Here is a 19627-nt window from a genome sequence, read left to right as displayed (position 1 = left end):
AAAATTATGACTAATTTTTGTTTGAGATAAAGATAACTAATTATTTAGTATTGTAAAGTTTAGATTTGGATAAATCTTTCAAAAATTTTAAATTTATCTTACAAAATTAGTGTGTATATAAAGATGACATTAAACGGTTTCATCAAACAATTCAGTTTTCTTATGAAAAAACAGAGCTAAAAGAAAACAGAGCAACCTAGCTTCTTTCGATTTTTTATAGTCTCTCTGATTCACAACAACAATAACCGAGAATAAACAATAGATTGTCTCATGCAAAATCACATTGGTTTCAGAGTACTGGTAATGGTATAGATGTATACGTAATCTCCAGTGTAATTTCTTCGAACATTGACGTTAAATGATATGATACACCAAATCTATCATACTGCATATATAAAGTAGTGTTCTTGTTTCATCAGAATAAGTAGTGATTGAATAGATCTAAGTGCACTACGTTACCTCTATTTTTGAAGGTACTGTAAGAAGTAAGAACCATACTGTACTTTCATTTCTAACTATACGTTCATTCCTATGAAGCACATTTGACTTTCTCTTTTATTATTTTCTTTATTTTAAGATGAATGTGTAGTAAGAGAAACAAAATCATCACAAACAAAATCATTCGAGTCGAATATTATCTAAAAAATTTCTACAATAACAGATGGTAAGACAGAAAATGTTTGAAACGAAACGCAATAAATTTAAAAATTATTCTTTTGTATCAAACATCTCTAATTAAAAAGAACATTCTATTTAAAGAACAATTCTTGGGTTCACCCTTAGGGGTGAACCTCATTATTCACCTCCTTCTATTATAACCAATCAAAACATGCCATTTAAAATTTAAAATAAATGAATATTATCTTCATAAAACAATTAAGGTATGTTGACTTTTTTATCACATACAATTAAAAATTTAATATTATTCAAATGAAATAATTTGATTTAGTTATTAAAATTATTCTTTTATTTACTTTTTCTTATTTTAACCAATAAAAATCAGCTAAATAATTAAATTAATTAAAGTAATTTATCAAAATAACACATTTTAAATTTTCTTTTCTAATATAAAAAATAAACCCTAAAGTAAAATAGTGAACCCAAGCATAACATTAAACTTTTTAAAAAATTAAAAAATAAAAACTAAATCCTAAACCCTAATCTCTAAACCCAAACATTAATTTTAATAATAAAAAATAAACATTAAATCCTAAACCCTAAATCTAAATATATATTATTAAAATCAATATTGGGTTTAGGGATTAGGGTTTAGGAATTAGTTTTTATTTTTTAAGTTTTTTAAAAATTTAATATTTGGTTTAGGGTTTAGGGTTTAGGGTTTAGTTTTTATTTCTATTTTGTTTAAAAAAAATATTTGGGTTTAGAAGTTAGGATTTAGTTTTTTTTTTAAATTTATATATTATGGTTTAGGGTATAGGGATTATGGTTTAAAATTTAAAAATTAAATTTTGATTTTTTTTATTATTAATTCGTTTTTCTATTTTGTTTTTGTTTTTATTTTTTAATTCACTTTAAATCTTATATGGCATATTTTGAATAATATTAAATTTTTAATTGTCTGTGATAAAAAAGTCAACTTACCTTAATTGTTTTATGAAGATAATATTCATTTATTTTAAATCTTAAATGACATATTTTAATTGGTTATAATAGAAGGGGTGAATAATGAGGTTCACCCCTAGGGGTGAACCCAAAAATTGTTCCTATTTAAATATTATTTAAATTGGTTATTAGAATAATTTGAAAAAAAAATTATATATTATTTTGCATAGAATATCTGTAAATATATTCTTTGAAAAATTATGATTTAAATGTAAAATAAAATTAGTATAATTCTTATATAGGTTAATTTAGTCATTTTACTCTTTAATAAGTGTAGTTATCAATTTTTTTTAAAAAAGGTGTAGTTTCCAAAATATAAACTCACTTCAAGGTATTTTCTCAAATTTTCTCAATAAAAATTGAGGATAGTATATTCTTAGCAATCTGGGTTATAAAACAGGATATTCTTAGCAATTATGTTTTATTCCGACAAGTAACTTTAATTTGTATGTTTTGTTTTTTTTATGATAACTGATATTTTATTTCTTATCGATGTAAAATCTATATTAGACTTGAAAATTAAAAGTAAAATACTAACATTCACCAAGCTTTAGCAACAGTTTTGGTTAACTAAAGGACCTTTAATTAGATCCAGAGATGGCGAATTCAAGCTGCGTTTTAGAAAGGAATTATCCCTTATATATTATGTTCTTTCATCTGATTTCGAAGCCAGTAAATCTCAATATAAAATAAAAATGTGATGGTAATTATTGGTAAATCTGGACCAAAATTTAAGACAGGGATGGATTTTTTCCTTTTGATTATACTTCTAACTAACTAATCTCGAAGCAATGTGAAGAAGACGAAATTTCTGTTGGTTTCCAAGCTTTCTGAGTGATGAAAATTATGATCAGAAAATATATTCTAGTGATTTGTCCAGTTCAGAAATTAATTACAAAAATGTGGATTCCCGTATTTTAAAATCTACTCCATGATTGATTCCAATTCGAAGGAATTGATCTAAAAAAAAGACATCCAAAAATCAGGTATCTAGAAGAGCATGCTTAGTAAGGCTTTGTTCATTTTACGTTGTGGTCTTTCAAAATTTCGGCTTACAAAATTGGAGAGATTGCCATACCTTTACTTTTGATCGAAACTCAAAAGTACAGAAGGTTTAGTGCATTGTTGATAATGTTACCTCAAAGGCTCAAAGTTCGTTTAAAAATAAATTGACATAAAAAAAAATAAAAAAAAATTGACATAAAAAAAATAAAAAAATAAATTGACTTAAAAAAAACAATCGCAGAATAGTTTCTTAATTAATGAAGCAGCCATTTGGCTTTTAAGTTTTAACCCATTTAAAAATCACAATTCAACATCCAACCAACCAACACAATCAAACGACAAACAAATAGCAAAAAGTCTACAAAAGCATATACAAGAAGGATATCTTAAAAACATCTGTGCTAGTCATCTGTCTTGTAGCCGCTGACTTGTTTCTTGCAAGTCAAGCCATCTGAAGTGATTTTTTTTCTAGTGTAAATACAAGCTTAAAACAAATAGATATCTTTAAATTATGGATTTTTAGAAACTATTTGTTTTACTTCAGGTACTCACCTAATAAGTAAATTAAGATCGAGAGAGTTACAAAGAAATAGTGTAATCTTGACAAACAAAGACAAAACCGAAATTAGGATCAATGTGTGGTTCCAATGAAAAACGAAGACGAAAGAGTTCACAACTAATGTACAAAGTACCATCAGATGATTGCTTAGGCCTTTATATTGGAAAAGTTTCAGTTAAAGTTCAAAAGCTTTCGTTAACAAGAAAAAATATTTCGTTAATGGGAGTGCAATTCCTTCTGCTTGAGATTAAAGTATTAATAAGTGGAAATAAAGTTTTTTTTTTTAAAAAAAAATTGGAAATAAATTTTTAAAATAAAGTGGAAAGATGTACTAATTGCAATGTATTGTATCATCCACCAGTATTCAAATTTTAAACTGTATTAATCCAAATCATTTTTCTTTTATGTTATAATACTACAACCAATGTTTATCCTACACATAGAATTAATAAGGTTAATCTGTTCATGAACAATATAGAAAAAATGAACATTTTGTTTGTTTAGTATAAGAAAATGACGTATTTATTATGAGAAGTATTATATAATAACAAATTCACTTAAATTTTCGATTTTATTTTAGATTTCCACCCAAAAAAAAATGAAAAAGTATTTCTCCACCGAATAAAAATTTAAAAATTATTTATCCACTAAATAAAAGTTCAAAACCAAATTGCACACAAACTAAAATTAATTTCGATTTATTAAATACGTCGTTACAAAACTTGTTCCGAGTTATGCTAATGGCCCTACATGACAATATTTGGCCCATTAAGAATTGGACTTTTTAAAATCGTTTTGAGTCTCATTTATATTGACGGGCGCATCAGTTTAACCAGAAATTCGTCGTCTTCTTCCTCCGACCTCAATGGCTCTAATCAACATTTTGCTCTTCAGTTTGACTTTCCAACTACTCCTTCTACTTCGTGTGTCATCAGAATCTTCAAGGATCGCCGGCGATGTGTCTGGAATCCCGACGAAGTTCCTCGACTTAGCGAAGAGTCCGGAGGTTTTCGATTCGATGGTGAGAATCAGAAGGAAAATCCACGAGAATCCGGAGCTGGGTTACGAGGAATTCGAGACCAGTAAACTCATTAGGTCGGAGCTGGACCTTATCGGAGTTAAGTACAGATATCCGGTCGCGATCACCGGCGTTATCGGATATATCGGCACCGGAGAACCGCCGTTCGTCGCGTTGAGAGCCGATATGGATGCTTTAAATATGCAGGTGTATCTCAATTCGAAAATCCCTTTTGACTGGTTCATGAAATTTTTGAATATAAATTCATTGGGAAAAGTGCTGTAACATTCCCAGAACATTCTCCTAGAAGGCTAGAAGTGTATCGATTCTCGAGAATTTTCAAATCTCTGATCTTACTAGTGTGTAACCTGGATCCAATTTGATTCATCGATAGCTTGATCATGACAACACTAATATCAAACTCTTAGGCAAGTGACTATGATAGCATTTGAATAGAGGATTTTAACATGTATTTTGATTGATTCTTGAATTTCCAGGAAGCTTTGGAATGGGAGCACAAGAGTAAAGTTCCTGGTAAAATGCACGCTTGTGGACACGATGGTCATGTTGCTATGCTTCTTGGTGCTGCAAAGATGCTTCAAGAACAACGCCACGATTTGCAGGTCTTTGCATTTTCTGCATTTTGGCTTTCATCAGTAACATTTGACATTAACACACATGCACAATCATTCCTTTGTCTTTTGTTGTTAGGGAACTGTGGTGCTTATCTTTCAGCCAGCTGAGGAAGGTTTGGCAGGAGCGAAGAAGATGATAGAAGAAGGAGCGTTGAAGCAAGTTGAAGCCATATTCGGGATTCATCTTACCAACCGGTTACCCTTTGGGAAAACCGGTTCACGAGCAGGTTCCATGTTGGCTGGTACAGGATTCTTCGAGGCTGTAATAACTGGGAAAGGAGGTCATGCTGCCATCCCACAACTTACAATAGACCCAGTTGTTGCAGCTTCAAGCGTCGTCCTCAGTCTTCAACACCTGGTTTCTCGTGAAACCGATCCTTTGGATTCAAAGGTTCCTTTCTTGTTCCCCTTAGAGCTCATATAACACTTGGGTTTAGGCGCTTTTCTGCTAACACAACTCATTCGGGTTGCTTCTGCAGGTGGTTACAGTCTCTAAGGTTCATGGAGGCAATGCCTACAATGTCATCCCTGATTCAGTCACCATAGGAGGAACTCTCAGAGCCTTTACCGGTTTTTCTCAGCTTCAACAGAGAATCAAAGAGGTGATGTGAATTCAAAGATTGCACCGTTTTAGTTTTTTCCCGGTAGACCATTGCTTCTTTCCCTAAACCAAACCGTCGGTTTCATCTTTTGATTCTAGGTTATTACCAAGCAAGCAGCAGTTAACCAGTGCAATGCATCCGTGAATCTAACACCAAACAGTAAGGAACCGGTCCCACCAACTGTTAACGACAAGGACTTATACAAGCAGTTCAAGAACATGGTAAGAGATTTATTGGGTGAAGAATCTTTCGTGGAAGCATCGCCTATTATGGGAGGAGAAGATTTCTCCTACTTTGCAGAAGCAATCCCTGGTCATTTCTCTTTCCTGGGAATGCAAGATGAAACCAAAAGTTACGCTTCGGCTCACTCACCGCTCTATAGAGTCAACGAGGATGCGCTTCCTTACGGTGCTGCAATTCATGCGACAATGGCCGTACAGTACCTCAAAAATAAGGCCCTTAAAGGATCCGACTCAGCCAATGGCTCTCATGACGAACTTTAAACCCACCATAGCCAGTTCGAAGTTCATGTTACTCATATAAACCTTGTCTATATATTGGTTTTAGCAAGCAAACTAATTGATGAATTCCAAAAGATTGAAATTTTTGTGTTTCCAGAATGAGAATCAGAATCAAAACTGAAACAGTCGTATTTCATAGCATAGAATCAAAACACATAGTTTAGTGCCAAAAGAAAAATAACTAGCAACAAACGAAATTCTCAAAAACAGCCATGACACGAAGCTTCAACAGAAGGCATATCTTTCAATCATCTATCTTCTTTCAAACATCATTTATCTTCTACTTCTCAGACGAGTTAGGTCCTCTCTTCTTACCGAAACCAACAACTGCAAAACACATTAACGCATATAAATCAATGAACAATCTGAACTTGTCTGCAAACCAAATAGTTATCCTCTAAGCAATGAACATTCAGCTGATTAAATGAGTTATTCAGAGTATTCGTAATACATGCATTTTGGAGTAATCAAAAATCCTAATTCACTGATGTACTAGCTAAATTGAACAATGAAAGTGTAAACAGCGTAATCAAATCGGCAAAGTATATAATTTCCTCCTACTATTATAGGTAAGGAACTGAGATATTACCGGCGGTAACGAAACGGCGATTGTGCTGCATACGCTTGTGAGCACGTCCTCTTGGTTTCTTCTTCTTGTCTTGCTTCGCCACCTTCGGTGTCTGTCCTCTAACCTTACCGGCACGCGCCAATGATCCATGAACTTTCCCTGAAATCGACGACACACTCTATACTGTTAACAGATCTAAACGCAAATCACATTATTAAAAAAAAGGTATTTCCTCTACTCAAACGATTAATACTGTATTTAAAAAAGCTATAAAAGCTCTGAGGATTTTACCCATGGCGGATTTGCTTCTCTCTTTTTTCTTTCGACGGCTGCAAGAATGCTGAAACGCGAGTGTAAATTGTGTAATCTCAGAATTAGGGCTTTCGAGATGATTCTTTATATCTGACAGCGAAATTTATTGGGCCTTATTGTAAGCAATTTTTTTTTAGGGTTTATACATGAGGTTTATAAAAATATAGACCCATACTAAATCATTACTATTGGGCATATCAAGCCCATAAGCAACACAAGTTTGACAATTTATGGAAACTTGGATCAATTTTTGGTAAGATCAATGGATTCGTATCTCATTCGCATACTGTAACTAAAGATTTTTGGGAATGTATATATATATATGGTATAAAGTTTTTTTTCTAAATTTTCTATGAATATACTTTTGTAATAACTGGAGTTTTCTATTAATTGACGTCTCGATTAACATCGTCTGTTCTTTTTCATTCCATAAATAAAAGGCAATATTCTTGGAAGAAAAAATAAAACAAAGAAATGATACGAATAAAAGATTCCATATTTTCCGTTAGAATCTTGGCATTATCAATTTCCAATTTACCCCTAGAGAATTTCTCAAAATGAAACGACATATAAAATGCGAAATTATCCCATCGGTTATCCTCACATTTTCGATCCAACGATTACCGTGAAACCTCTTTTAGGGTTTTTATCCCAAAAATTCATTTCTAACTCAAGCTTTTTCGAATAATGGGTGATGAGATTCCGCCGCCGGCAGATCAACTAGCCGCCGTCTCATTAGGCAGCGATGGAGCTTCGTCTTCGACGGTGCAGAAAGCTAGGTTTTCGGATCGTGTCCGTATTCGATCGATTTTAGGTCGACCCGACGGCGGAGCTGGACTTGCCGGTCAGAATGTCCGAATCAGCGGGTGGGTAAAAACGGGAAGGGAGCAAGGAAAAGGGAGTTTCGCATTTCTCGAGGTGAACGATGGATCATGCCCAGCGAATCTTCAGGTTATGGTGGATGCATCTGTATCAGATCTCTCCAAGCTGGTCGCGACGGGAACTTGTGTCACCGTTGATGGATGTTTGAAGAAACCTCCTGAAGGTAAAGGTACGAAGCAGAAGATTGAGCTCAGCGTCCAGAGTGTGATTGCTGTGGGAACGGTGGATCCGGCTACGTACCCGATTCCTAAAACGAAGCTTACTCTAGAGCATTTGAGAGAGTATCCTCATCTTCGTTCAAGGACCAACTCGGTAAAACTTTCCTATCTTTGATTGAAACTGGATTTAAAATGTTCCTGGGTTTGATTCAGTTATTTAGATTCATGTAGCTTTCGTCGTTGTTGCTTTTGCCAATTCGATTCATAGCGAAATGATTACTTTCTTTAAGTATTTGACTACAAAAATTTCTAATTGCTGTGCCTGTGGTTTAATTCAGATCGCATCAGTCATAAGAATCCGTAATGCGCTTGCTTTTGCGACCCACAGTTTCTTTCAACAAGAGGGTTTTGTGTACGTTCACACTCCTATCATCACAACAAGTGATTGTGAAGGTGCTGGTGAAATGTTCCAAGTAACAACCTTGATCAACCTAATGGAGAAGGTGGAGAGGGATCTCATTAAGAACCCACCGCCCAGCGAGGCTGACATTGAAGCTGCCAAGCTCATTGTCAAGGAGAGAGGTGAAGCTGTAGCGCAGCTCAAAGCTGCCAAAGCAAGCAAGCAAGAGATCACTGCTTCCGTTGCTGAACTCACTGCAGCAAAGGAGAGTTTAGCTGGGCTGCTAGAGAGGTCAAAGCTTAAGCCTGGTTTAGCTAAAAAAGATGGAAAAATCGATTATTCCCAAGATTTCTTTGGTCGCCAAGCTTTCTTGACAGTTTCTGGTCAGTTACAAGCGGAAACCTATGCTTGCGGTCTTAGCGACGTGTATACATTTGGTCCGACTTTCAGGGCAGAGAACTCTCACACCTCAAGGCATCTTGCTGAGTTCTGGATGGTTGAGCCTGAAATAGCTTTTGCTGATCTTGAGGTAATTAACATTTGATTCTCTTCTTTGTCGCAGTCTACTGCAGTATCTTAACAAAAGGCTTTAATTTTTGTGTATATAGGACGATATGAACTGCGCAGAGGCATATGTGAAATTCATGTGCAAGTGGTTGCTTGAAAAATGCTACGATGACTTGGAAGTTATGGCTAGGAATTTCGACAAAGGATGCATCGACAGGCTAAAATTGGTTGCCTCGACTCCGTTTGAGCGTCTAACATACACCGACGCAATAAAGCTACTTGAGGAAGCTGTGGCTCAAGGAAAGGAATTTGAGAACTCAGTGGAGTGGGGAATAGACTTAGCATCTGAGCATGAAAGGTGTTTCTTCGATAATCCTTCAAATCTATTTCTCAACTCAAAACACTTGCAAGAAAAGAGGTTACTAATGCTGTCTCCTATATTGCAATTACAGATACTTGACAGAGGTTAAGTTTCAAAAGCCTCTAATTGTCTATAACTACCCGAAAGGAATCAAAGCTTTCTACATGAGACTTAACGATGATGGAAAGACAGTTGCTGCCATGGATGTCCTCGTTCCAAAGGTAACCAAAGCTCATCCTATTTGCATAATACCGACTCAAAGTTGAATCCTTTTTCATCAAAGAATATGAACATCAATGGCGTCTTTTTGTCTGTATAAATTAGGTTGGAGAACTCGTTGGAGGAAGCCAAAGAGAAGAACGGATTGACGTCATCATTAAAAGGTTTTTGAAATTTTGAAACCAATTTTGTTGGCTTATTGTTTATGGTCTTTCGAATATCACTCAATCATGAAGCAAAATCTGGTGGTTTTGTTTAACAGGATAGAGGAGATGGGTTTACCACTTGAACCATACGAGTGGTACCTTGACTTGCGTCGTTATGGAACAGCTAAGCACTCTGGCTTCGGACTTGGATTCGAACGTATGCTTCTCTTCGCTACAGGAATCGACAACATCAGAGACGTTATTCCTTTCCCTCGCTATCCTGGACGAGCTGATCTTTGAGTCCTCCCACCTTATTCCAAAATTTACAAACACTGTTTTATTTTGTTACTTTATTAGCTGGTCTGGTTTTGAGAACCGATTTCGTTTTAAAAGTTTTTACGTTGGTTAATGAATGAATTGGATTTTTGACTTTGACTTATCTATATATATGGATCTTGTTTTGTTCGGTTATTCGGAGAATCAAGTTTTCAGATATGAAAAATTGTGAATATAAGGAACTACAGTATACTACAAACCGGATAATGGAATTATATCAACTTGGTGGTGTTCTTGATTAGGCTTAGCAAATCATGGGCCAGCCCAGAATATATATTAGTCGAAAACATATTGTGTGGGTTTCTGTTGAAGCGTAAGGTAATTTTAACTAATATTATCATTGAGGGAGACGCTTATCACAAGATGTCGATATGTCCGAGTGGTTAAGGAGATTGACTCGAAATCAATTGGGCTATGCCCGCGCAGGTTCGAATCCTGCTGTCGACGATTTATTTTTTCTCTTTATCTTTAAATTAAGTAATAAGAGAACAAAACATTAAATAGCTTCAGACAATGTCCAGTTAAGGATCGTGGAAAAAAATAGTTTAAAAGAAAAAATGGGATTTTGAATTTGGTTGTTAGGCCAATATCTCTTTTGTTTCATGGTAGTCGCATTAGAACTGAGGGGACACTAAACGAAATGTAATCAGAATTGTTTGAATAAGAATCTCGGATTCAGCTTTGAGTAGCATTTCCGTATAAAGAACGGTTCACGAAATTTCCAGGAGATAAAGAGCATAACAAGATTCATCTTAATGTCTTCAAGAAGATAAAGGGTTCCAATAAACTGCATCAGGCAATTCAAGTCGCACTACAAGAAAGACGAAGAAGACTGAGACTTTTTGATTAAAACAACAAAGAAACTTAAAAAAGAAAAACCCCAAAACTTGTCTTAGTGACAGACTAGTCCCTTCTCAATCCTCCTCTTCAATGACCTTCGTGCCAAGTCCACTGAGACCTTCTGCAGGGATTTCAGCAACAGTGACGAGTGAGAAAAATTCTTCCTTTGCGTCTTCATCGTCGTTTCTCTTGCGCGCAACACGGACCCTAATCCTCCTTGGAGGACCTCTGATTCCTCTGCTCCATATTTGCTTGTTCAATTTCACGTCCACTCTAACGTCCTTTGTCCCCATGGCTTTCTCGGCGAACTTCCTGATCTCCTTGATGGCCTTTGGTGCCTTCTTCTTAAAGGTGCTGTTCCAAGTTAACTATGTATTAGCAAGGAACCTTAAATCTCACAACAACTGAAAAAACCAGTACAACAAATCAAACCTAAACTTCATTTTGGTGGGTTAAGTTAAATGTTCTTAAGAATGATGAATACCCTTTCATTTGAAGTTGATAATTGAATCCAGACCAAGATTCAGTATTGGTTTGATATATCATGCTTCAAGAAACCCCAGAACAGCAGCCCTAAGATAATTATTTAACATTTCCTAAACGTATGATTATATCTAGAAAAAAATAATCTTTGAGACACTAATCAAATAACCCACTATAAGTCTAAGAAGCTTGGTACTATAATATGGCAAAAAAGACTAAATCTCAATTACAACGCTATGAAATTGAACCATCAAGCAGCTTAATTGTGAGAAAAGAGTAAATTGCATCTTTTCTAAGATCAGTCACAGAAGAAATTAAGGATTTAGAAAGCTCACCAGCTGTGAAGGCGTCTGTGGAGGTTGATGGTGTACTCTCTGGTCACCACTTCCTCTTTCCTTCCCTTTTTCTCCGACATCTTCTCTTTGTCTGTGACTTACTTGCTTCAACCTCTTTACCTGCGATTATCCATAACGAATATCACTTAAAATGAGATTCTCTTGGCTGAGACTAAAAACAGATCTGTTCACTGCTACATGATTGCGATCAAAGGATGAAGAATTGAGCTAAGAGAGAAAGAGGGTACCTTTGGCTCGAAGAACGTCGAGAGACAGAAAGGCGACGAGGTGCGGAGAAGTAAGCATATATATGCGACACTGAATTAACCCTAGAATTTGTCTTTGGGCTTTAGTGGGCTGATTGTTTGTGCCATTATCGTTGGCATTTATCAGAATGTTGAGCCCATGAAAGGCCCAGTATAGCATCGTAGAAACAAAACCTTGTTCATTATGAATTGAAAAAAGGTTTGCGGATTCTTCCCATAGATTCCTTGTCTTTGTTGTATGACTTGGATATTTGTAAGAAGAAGTTTTGTAAGTATCAGGTTATGTCCTCTTATAAGCTTTCCGTAGATTCCTTTTTCTCTTGTTGGTTTCTTTAGCTTTTATAAATTAAAACTTTGGAAGACTTGAACAACCATTCGTTGCTTGATTATATTTTACTTTTGGGAAAATGGAGTTCGTTGGAGAAGAAATTGATTATACTTTTGTGATTCAGAAAACTTTGGTCTTAATGTTATGTGTTGCTTTGTCATGGAAAATGATAATATACATGTGCAATCTGTTAAACATTGAAAAAGAACCTATAAGGATTCTGGTTACTGGTGCAGCAGGTAAAGTCAGTTACATACTAAGTTATTATTATTATTATTTTTTTTTGCTTTTGAAATGGTTTCTTTTTTGAAGCAAATAATCCGGTTTACAGTTTGATATTCAATTTTATCGGTTGAGAGAAAAACTAAAAGCAAACAAAACTATTTGTAGTGCACTTTCATCTTGATTTTCAGTTCAATACGAGTTATAATGAATTATTATTGAACAGGGAACATAGGATATGCAATTGCTCCAATGATTGCAAGAGGTATGATGCTAGGTCCAGATCAACCCATGATTCTGCATTTACTTGATATAGAACCAGCTTCAAAATCACTAGAAGCTGTGAAAATGGAGCTTCAAGATTCAGCCTTCCCTCTTCTCCAAGGCGTTATCGCCACAACGAATGTTGTCGAAGCTTGTAAAGATGTGAACATCGCCATAATGATAGGCGGTTTCGCAAGAAAAGAAGGCATGGAAAGAAAAGATGTGACGTCGAAAAACGTAGTCATCTTTAAAGCTCAAGCTTCAGCTTTAGAGCGATATGCATCAGAGGATTGCAAGGTTCTTGTGGTAGCAAACCCTGCAAACACAAACGCTCTGATTTTAAAAGAGTTTGCACCGTCGATCCCAGAAGAAAACATCACTTGCTTGACACGGCTCGATCATAATCGAGCACAAGCTCGGCTTGCGGATAAGCTAAGTGTTCCCGTGAGCAGCGTGAAGAACGTGATCGTATGGGGAAACCATTCTTCAACTCAGTATCCAGACACCAATCATGCTACGGTCACTACAAAAACCGGAGATCAATCGATCAAAGAAGTTGTCTCTGATCAAAAATGGCTGAAAAACGAGTTTATCACGGAAGTTCAGCAACGTGGTGCAGCAATAATAAGAGCAAGAAAACAATCGAGTGCTTTATCTGCTGCTAGTGCAGCTTGTGACCATATCCATGATTGGTTTCTTGGAACACCTAAAGGAACTTGGGTTTCTATGGGTGTTTGTTCGGATGGGTCTTACGGTATACCACCCGGTTTGGTATACTCGTTTCCGGTTATCTGTGAGAAAGGGAGTTGGAAGATTGTACAAGGACTCAGTATAGACGGGTTTTCGAGGGAGAAAATGGATGACTCTGCGAGAGAGCTAGCCGAAGAGAAGGCTTTGGCTTATTCATGTCTCAATGTATAAGATCAAATGTTGGAAAATAATGGTAGTTTATGGCACATACAAAATGTAGCAACAAATAAGTTTCTGTTTCTAAATTCCTTGTAAAAACCATATATAATAAACGCTGAGGTTCACTAATGCAATTAAAATCTCTGAAATTTTGAGAGTCAAAAAAGAGAAAAAGAAAGAGAGATCAGACTTTCGACTTGCGAGAGTATCTCCAGATGCTGAAAACCAGAACAGCTAGACCAGCGATTCCCGCCAAAATCTGGTAAAGAAAGAGACACAATTCACAGATTATTGATCGATTACGTAGACAACAACACAAATAAAAGATGAAGAATCTGACCTTAGTGTCACGGATACAGCGGGTCTCGGGCCGAGAAACAAAGATGGAGGAAAGAAATCCAAAACGTGATCTCTGAGGCATGAGAATCACGGCAGTGTACTGTTTCTTGCAAGGGTGAGGAAGGATTCGCTGTAATGCCGCTTGTGCTGTTTGTGGTGCAAGTGACTCTCTCATTCGCAAACGCCCTTCTTCTAGAATCTATATAACCACAGAGAGTTTTAATCCCCTTTTCATAAGACTGTTTGTTTATCTAGTACGATCCAAACCTGACAAGAAGAAACGGTTTTGTTTTATTTTCTTTCTAAAACTAACCTGGCAAGAGGCGCCCAAATCACCAGCGTAGACCCTTGACTGGTATCCACGTAGAATTCTGTCTAACCAGTAATAATTTTCCTGAACAAGACAAGAAAAGAATAAATTGCGTCTTGTTACTACTGCAAAATATAGTTTTTGTGTGTGATGGATTTGTAATAGTGAATAATAGACAAAAAAAAAAAAAAAAACCTGGAGGCCATTTTCGTGAGCTCTTTGTTCTATTTCAAGGATGGCTGAAATGTCTTCCTGCGAAGGGCCTTGCTCTTGAAGCCGTACAATTTCTTCCAAAGCTAGATCCACCTGAAAGACAAAGAGGTGGCATTGATGACCAAAAGGCAGCCAAAAATATAGAGAAACCGTTATAGGATCATTTGAGAACAATAACATACCAGTTTAGAGGAGATTTCTGGATCACAGGAAAAATTTACACTGATGTCACCACGCAAATCCGCAGTCCTAGAAGGTTTATTCCCGCCAAGAAAAACTGAGACCTCAGCGGAATATATCTGCTTAAATAAGAAAGTTAGGTCACTAAAGGTTGGTGTGATCATCAGAGAAAACTGACACGAATGGTAGAATATACCTGCCCATGCGTGAACCTGAGAAACTGGATTATCTTGGTCTCTAGAAGTTTGCCTAAAAAGCCGATACAGTGGATTTCTTCTATCTTTCATTCAAATCAGTGGTGAAACAAATGCGTCAGATATATTCTTAGTAAAGGCAAGAAGAAAATATCATCAATGTAAGCAGCGTGGGTTATGGTTCAGATGATAAAGCAGAGTTCACTTACCATTGTTCCGTTTGTTAACTGAACAGGAAAGCATAACTGGACTGAACATTGGGCCTCCACCATTGGACTTCGTACGAATTCTCTGTAATATTCACCAACATTTACAGTCAATATGGGATAATCAAGGGAAATACACAGTCGATGGTGGAACATTTCCATCAGAATCATAACTGATATCACTGCATTCAGAATTTAACTTCAATTTTTTGGATTATGACTTAACTGCTCCAATCGCCAAACTTTATCAACATTTTGAAAAAGCATATAATTTTATACAGTGGCGATACCGAAGCTAAACAAAGATATACCACGCTGTTGAACTTCGATGATGACACGATTAATATACAGCTTACCTTGTTATCTTCGTAGGGAAAGTGAATGGTAAGCCCCTAAGGTCATCACGGTTGAAGTTGAGAACAGGTTGAGGAGGCTTAGGTATTCCACCCTGCATGGAGGGAACACAAAAATGCAGTCAATTCCAAGCTTTACTTTTCTGTATCATCAGTGGTGTGTCATCCAACTTACCAAATACTGTCGAATTAGAGGAAGCGCGATTGTAGGATCAAGGTTCCCTACAATCACTACTGTGAAAGTCGATGGATCCCTAAAGCAACTGTTGAAGTATTCGCAAGCCTTCAGTGGGTCAACTTTCCTGAGTTCACTTATCCGAATGGGCTACACATCAGAGATTACAGTTACTAAAGGTTGGGCGTTCACCGAGCAATAATTAGTCATTTAGCCAATAGAAGATATCATACCCTAAAGAAATAAGAATTTCCATAGTTGAGTTCCTTCACCCTGTTGGCGAAGACAGTGTAAGGGTCTCTTTCTCGAGCACGAACTGCTTCTTCGGCCATTTGCATTACTATTCCAACCTCTTCTTCTTGTGGCATCACGTTTGTAGTAAAAAGCTGATAAACAAGCTGGAAAGAAGTATTGAAAAGTTCAATGCTGAGGCCAAGATAATGCTAATTCAATAAAAGAGTAAAAAATTATTAGAGAAAAAGAAGAAAGAAGGCACAACGGTGCATAGATGCGCATGAATGTGTTTGTCAAAAAGTTTAATTTTCATCATTTAGATGTTAGCAAAGCTAATACAATACACCTAATTGCAAAATCAGAGAGTTGTGCTTCATGAAGTCTACTGCTAGGTTTCAGCAAAATATGTTAAAAAAAAAGCCTGAAATCATGTTTATATGCAGGAGGAAGAAGTCAAACCTGCAAAGCAGTTTCAAGGTCTGTGGGTGAACAATCACAAGAAAACGTTCTCATGTATGGCCCGAGTCTTGCGCTAACTTCAACTCTCTTACCAGCAAGCATATCCATAAGCACTGATGGCTTATAACCAAACATACCAATTTCACCAGCAATTGTTGATCCCATAGAACATGAAATGTAATCACTCTCAGGGAGTTCAGAAAGTCCTCCATATGAGAACCCTGTAAAAAGAACCTGTAAGGAAAACAAACAAAGGACAACCATAAAGTTACAGAACACTAGGTACAGAAAGAAGCTTAGAGCTTATCCATAGCCAACTATGCATTGACATATACACAAATGTAGAATTCCAAAATATTGTAGCTCTCAGTTGATATTGCACCTGATCATCCAAGAAGTCTGTGGACTTGTAGCAAACTTGCATTCCGTTTGATAATGTCAATTCTGTAACCCCAACTTCTGGATATTCAAGCTGGTGAGTAACATCCCTTCATTGAACATTAGTCGAGGATGAGATATAAAATAAAACACCCCACTTTTAGCTTAACATAGGAGCCAATTCGCTTAGTAAAAGACTTAGAATAGGCGAAATCTAACTAACCAGTCGGCTTCTCTAAGAAATAGATAGTATCACAAAGGCATTAAACTTTTAGGACATATATAGAGAATCTCTGAAAACTAAAGCTAATAGAGCCAATAGCCAAAAGTGAAGAATCTATAATTATAATTTACCCTGGAGTTGGTTTTTCATTGACAACTTCTTCAGGAATCTTTTCCTCATCCCACGGAGCAATCTTCTTTTCTTCCTCAAGACTATTAACCTTTGAGACAACATTTCTCATATCATCAACTGTTGCAGCAGATCTAGGTTCCATTGTCTTGATCACACAACCGCATGATGTTCTTAACTTTTCAGAGTATTTGGATACATCTGAAGCTGATATTTCTGCATCAGAGAGGAACCAATATAATTTATACGAGACATGCTCAAAGTTGAAGTAGACTACATTACAAGCAGAGTATGCATGTTCTCACGGGGTAGAAGAGTTTTCTGAAGTTGCGCCTCATATTCAATCCCAATAACAGGTTCATTGTGAAGGAAATGCTGCAAGATAAAACACACATATAAACAAAATTTCTGTAGAGGGGAAAGGCAGAAAGCTGGAAAATAAATTCCGTCACGGATTTTACCTGTATATATTCATCCCGCAAGCTAGTTGATTGGGTTTGATCACGTTCCAAAAAAGCAGATTCAATCTCCGACATCATGAGAGCTCGAACGACGGATATTTCACGCTCTGAGAATCCATGAAGGCGTACCCTAGCAACCTAAAGCACAATAGAACCAATGAAGACAAGGAAGAGAGAATGACAAAGACTTGGAGAGAGGGAAAGGAGAAGAGACCTCGAGAAGCATTGACTCTAGGGATGCCAAAGTTCCTTTCTCTTTACAAGAAGAGCTCATTATATAGGCCTTCAATGGGCTCACCAGGACATCAGCAGCAACAGAGCACGCAAAAAATGGAGGGTCTTTTTTACGAGATATTTTGAAGAGTCTCTGGTTAAGAGCATGTAGAAACATTGATTCTGCAAGCATATCCCTGTAATCTTTCACCGTCTTCAGATCACTTACGGGCATCTTATAGCTAATCATTACTGCAGACTACAAGCCAGATCAGGAAAGAAGCTTAGGAGTTGGGGAATTGACATCAGGATTATATTGAAAAGTTTGAAGAGTTAAAATTGACTAACCCCAGCTGCCTCTGACTCAACAAAGCAAGAGAATCGTGTCTCTTCATGAGAAGGAACAGGAAAGACTGGTATCTCTGGAGGATTGCTACTTGATCTTTTATCCTCGAAGTGTGTCTTGATCAAATCAACTACAGTCTAGAAAAAAAATTCAGGAAACGTAATCATAAATGCTTGAGTAGCCAAAGAACAAAAGTCACAAAAATAAAATAGTAGTACCTTTGTATCTGGAAAATCTCCAACAGCCACTACTGCCATATTGCATAAATGATACCACTTCTGGTAAAATTGCTTCACAGTTGCAGCAGGAACAGACCGAATCACTTTCTCCAACCCAATAGGTAAACGTTCAGCATACTGCAGTCAAGTAAAAGCCTATTAAAGAACACATTGGAGTCTCTCTTAAACTGCAAAAATGATTAAGAAAATAAAAAGCCTAACATACCTTTGAACCTTCCATCATCAACTGCCAATGCGAATCTTGCATCCTTCCAGTGGCATTTCGGTTCCCTCGGTACTCTTCCATAACAGCCCCTCTTTCTTTGTCCAAATCTTCCTTTGAGACTCGAATCTAAACAAAACGTTTACAGATTTCTCACGGACTAAAACCAAAAGAAAAAAAAAACAAGTAGCTGAAACAGAGTCACAGAGATAAATACCTCGGAGCTGAACTCTGCTAAAATGGAAATAGCCTGAGATAGCAATTCAGGCTTATCGACGGGGACAAACAGTTCATATATTGTTTCATCCGCTGTAGTCATTGCGTTTTGACAAGGCCCAAACTCTGCTCCAATGCTCTCTAAGAACTTGACGATATCATGATTTGTATATCTCGTTGTAGCACTAAATGCAAGATGCTCTACAATATGAGCAACTCCACGCTGATCCTCCTCTTCCAAAACTGAACTGCCAATAAACCAAAAGGTGTGTCAGCAACAGGAAAAGAAAAACCAGAAAGCTACACAAAGCATATAGCCCATTTCCGGTATAATGAGATAAATACAAGATAAGATTAGAGAATTAAGATATAGAATCGTCATACACTATGAATATATTCATGCATGTCACAAATATGTTCATAAACAGTCACCAGAATAATCATTAATCAAATCAAAGTTGGATCAACACAGCAGAGAACAATCTAATCACCAATTCGACTAAGAACGATTAAAAACCCCTAAACTCCAGTACGAGTAGACCAACTTCACCAACAAACAACGAATCAAAACCAAGTTTGTACACAAAATGTCGCCAAAATCGAAAAAGAAGAAGGCCTACCCGACTTTAACGGCGAGAGCTAGAGCGGCTCTCATTCTGGGTTTGGAGTTTCGTCGAACGTAGTAGGTGAGACCATTCTCGAGTCTTCCATAGTCGGCACCGAAGGGCTCAGGCTCGTTTCCGAGTTCCTGTTCCATATCCACACTCATCAGTTTCAGCGATCTAAATCCCTGTTTCCTCAAGACCTTCGAGCTCTCTCCGGCTATCAAATCCATCTCTCTCTCTCTCTTTCTCACTCTCCCTCACTCTGTCAAAATCAGAAATCGTTTCTCAACGGAACACGAATCAAATTCGTTCGAGCTCCCTCTGGTGACGCACAAGAGTCCCACCTTCAAGATTTGTTCTTCTTATGTTTTTTTGCCTTTAGTAATTTCCCGGTCCGCCTGGTAAATTTGGTTCAACCAGTATCGCTTCCGTTAACCGGAATTCCGGTGTGTA

The 19627-nt window shown here is 36.7% G+C and overlaps 6 protein-coding genes and 1 non-coding gene across 8 annotated transcripts; 4 read left to right on the top strand and 3 right to left on the bottom strand.

Annotated features, from left to right (window-relative positions):
- Positions 1 to 4019: 4019 nt before the first annotated feature.
- LOC18016766 (IAA-amino acid hydrolase ILR1-like 2) lies at positions 4020 to 6056 on the top strand. Its single transcript, XM_006401236.2, has 5 exons — positions 4020 to 4412; positions 4703 to 4828; positions 4917 to 5231; positions 5320 to 5442; positions 5541 to 6056. Exons 1-5 carry the CDS (start codon positions 4053 to 4055, stop codon positions 5943 to 5945), a joined length of 1329 nt encoding a protein of 442 aa, XP_006401299.1. The 5' UTR covers positions 4020 to 4052; the 3' UTR covers positions 5946 to 6056.
- On the bottom strand, positions 6044 to 6904 carry LOC18016765 (40S ribosomal protein S30). The gene is made up of 3 exons (XM_024156394.1): positions 6823 to 6904; positions 6553 to 6690; positions 6044 to 6290 (listed from the first exon to the last, which is right to left on the bottom strand). Exons 1-3 carry the CDS (start codon positions 6824 to 6826, stop codon positions 6244 to 6246), a joined length of 189 nt encoding a protein of 62 aa, XP_024012162.1. The 5' UTR covers positions 6827 to 6904; the 3' UTR covers positions 6044 to 6243.
- Positions 6905 to 7462: 558 nt separating this feature from the next.
- LOC18016764 (asparagine--tRNA ligase, cytoplasmic 1) lies at positions 7463 to 9948 on the top strand. The gene is made up of 6 exons (XM_006401234.2): positions 7463 to 8037; positions 8222 to 8812; positions 8892 to 9148; positions 9243 to 9372; positions 9476 to 9534; positions 9633 to 9948. The coding sequence occupies exons 1-6, from the start codon at positions 7531 to 7533 to the stop codon at positions 9814 to 9816; spliced, it is 1728 nt and encodes a 575-aa protein (XP_006401297.1). The 5' UTR covers positions 7463 to 7530; the 3' UTR covers positions 9817 to 9948.
- A 269-nt stretch (positions 9949 to 10217) lies between these two features.
- On the top strand, positions 10218 to 10299 carry TRNAS-CGA. The gene has a single exon. It is a non-coding gene; the product is annotated as a tRNA-Ser (tRNA).
- A 282-nt stretch (positions 10300 to 10581) lies between these two features.
- LOC18016763 (60S ribosomal protein L31-3) lies at positions 10582 to 11800 on the bottom strand. The gene is made up of 3 exons (XM_006401231.2): positions 11759 to 11800; positions 11511 to 11630; positions 10582 to 11046 (listed from the first exon to the last, which is right to left on the bottom strand). Exons 2-3 carry the CDS (start codon positions 11588 to 11590, stop codon positions 10767 to 10769), a joined length of 360 nt encoding a protein of 119 aa, XP_006401294.1. The 5' UTR covers positions 11591 to 11630; positions 11759 to 11800; the 3' UTR covers positions 10582 to 10766.
- A 349-nt stretch (positions 11801 to 12149) lies between these two features.
- LOC18017264 (malate dehydrogenase 3, cytoplasmic) lies at positions 12150 to 13516 on the top strand. The gene is made up of 2 exons (XM_006401230.2): positions 12150 to 12343; positions 12553 to 13516. Exons 1-2 carry the CDS (start codon positions 12184 to 12186, stop codon positions 13509 to 13511), a joined length of 1119 nt encoding a protein of 372 aa, XP_006401293.1. The 5' UTR covers positions 12150 to 12183; the 3' UTR covers positions 13512 to 13516.
- LOC18017263 (zinc protease PQQL-like) lies at positions 13489 to 19511 on the bottom strand. 2 transcript variants are annotated; one of them, XM_024156092.1, is made up of 21 exons: positions 19190 to 19511; positions 18571 to 18817; positions 18357 to 18482; positions 18131 to 18268; positions 17915 to 18049; positions 17568 to 17825; positions 17354 to 17491; positions 17198 to 17267; positions 16895 to 17108; positions 16545 to 16650; positions 16163 to 16396; positions 15703 to 15867; positions 15470 to 15619; positions 15298 to 15389; positions 14945 to 15026; positions 14738 to 14821; positions 14544 to 14660; positions 14344 to 14454; positions 14152 to 14232; positions 13840 to 14037; positions 13489 to 13758 (listed from the first exon to the last, which is right to left on the bottom strand). In XM_024156092.1, the coding sequence occupies exons 1-21, from the start codon at positions 19402 to 19404 to the stop codon at positions 13684 to 13686; spliced, it is 3036 nt and encodes a 1011-aa protein (XP_024011860.1). In that variant the 5' UTR covers positions 19405 to 19511; the 3' UTR covers positions 13489 to 13683. The 2 variants fall into 2 exon arrangements, with proteins under 2 accessions (XP_024011860.1, XP_024011861.1); XM_024156093.1 differs by having other exon boundaries at positions 18571 to 18812; positions 19190 to 19367.
- Positions 19512 to 19627: the final 116 nt, after the last annotated feature.

The sequence above is a fragment of the Eutrema salsugineum genome, unplaced genomic scaffold (assembly GCF_000478725.1).
Source record: "Eutrema salsugineum unplaced genomic scaffold, Eutsalg1_0 scaffold_2, whole genome shotgun sequence".
Lineage (NCBI taxonomy): Eukaryota > Viridiplantae > Streptophyta > Magnoliopsida > Brassicales > Brassicaceae > Eutrema > Eutrema salsugineum.
Note: the sequence above shows the minus strand (reverse complement) of the source record. Positions and strands in the feature narration are given on the sequence as shown.

Excerpts from the sequence above, each read along its gene's own strand:
- LOC18017263 (XM_024156092.1), bottom strand. The coding sequence starts at position 19,404 with ATGGATTTGATAGCCGGAGAGAGCTCGAAGGTCTTGAGGAAACAGGGA. Across the intron at positions 18,818-19,189 it reads GCTCTCGCCGTTAAAGTCGG|TTCAGTTTTGGAAGAGGAGG; the intron begins GTAGGCCTTCTT and ends GTTTATTGGCAG. Across the intron at positions 17,492-17,567 it reads TAGAGTCAATGCTTCTCGAG|GTTGCTAGGGTACGCCTTCA; the intron begins GTCTCTTCTCCT and ends ATTGTGCTTTAG.
- LOC18016766 (XM_006401236.2), top strand. The coding sequence starts at position 4,053 with ATGGCTCTAATCAACATTTTGCTCTTCAGTTTGACTTTCCAACTACTC. Across the intron at positions 4,413-4,702 it reads TGGATGCTTTAAATATGCAG|GAAGCTTTGGAATGGGAGCA; the intron begins GTGTATCTCAAT and ends TTGAATTTCCAG. Across the intron at positions 5,443-5,540 it reads TTCAACAGAGAATCAAAGAG|GTTATTACCAAGCAAGCAGC; the intron begins GTGATGTGAATT and ends TTTTGATTCTAG.
- LOC18016764 (XM_006401234.2), top strand. The coding sequence starts at position 7,531 with ATGGGTGATGAGATTCCGCCGCCGGCAGATCAACTAGCCGCCGTCTCA. Across the intron at positions 8,038-8,221 it reads TTCGTTCAAGGACCAACTCG|ATCGCATCAGTCATAAGAAT; the intron begins GTAAAACTTTCC and ends GGTTTAATTCAG. Across the intron at positions 8,813-8,891 it reads TAGCTTTTGCTGATCTTGAG|GACGATATGAACTGCGCAGA; the intron begins GTAATTAACATT and ends TTGTGTATATAG.
- LOC18017264 (XM_006401230.2), top strand. The coding sequence starts at position 12,184 with ATGGAGTTCGTTGGAGAAGAAATTGATTATACTTTTGTGATTCAGAAA. Across the intron at positions 12,344-12,552 it reads TCTGGTTACTGGTGCAGCAG|GGAACATAGGATATGCAATT; the intron begins GTAAAGTCAGTT and ends ATTATTGAACAG.
- LOC18016763 (XM_006401231.2), bottom strand. The coding sequence starts at position 11,590 with ATGTCGGAGAAAAAGGGAAGGAAAGAGGAAGTGGTGACCAGAGAGTAC. Across the intron at positions 11,047-11,510 it reads CACAGACGCCTTCACAGCTG|CACCTTTAAGAAGAAGGCAC; the intron begins GTGAGCTTTCTA and ends AACTTGGAACAG.
- LOC18016765 (XM_024156394.1), bottom strand. Across the intron at positions 6,291-6,552 it reads TCGCCGTTTCGTTACCGCCG|TTGTTGGTTTCGGTAAGAAG; the intron begins GTAATATCTCAG and ends TGTGTTTTGCAG.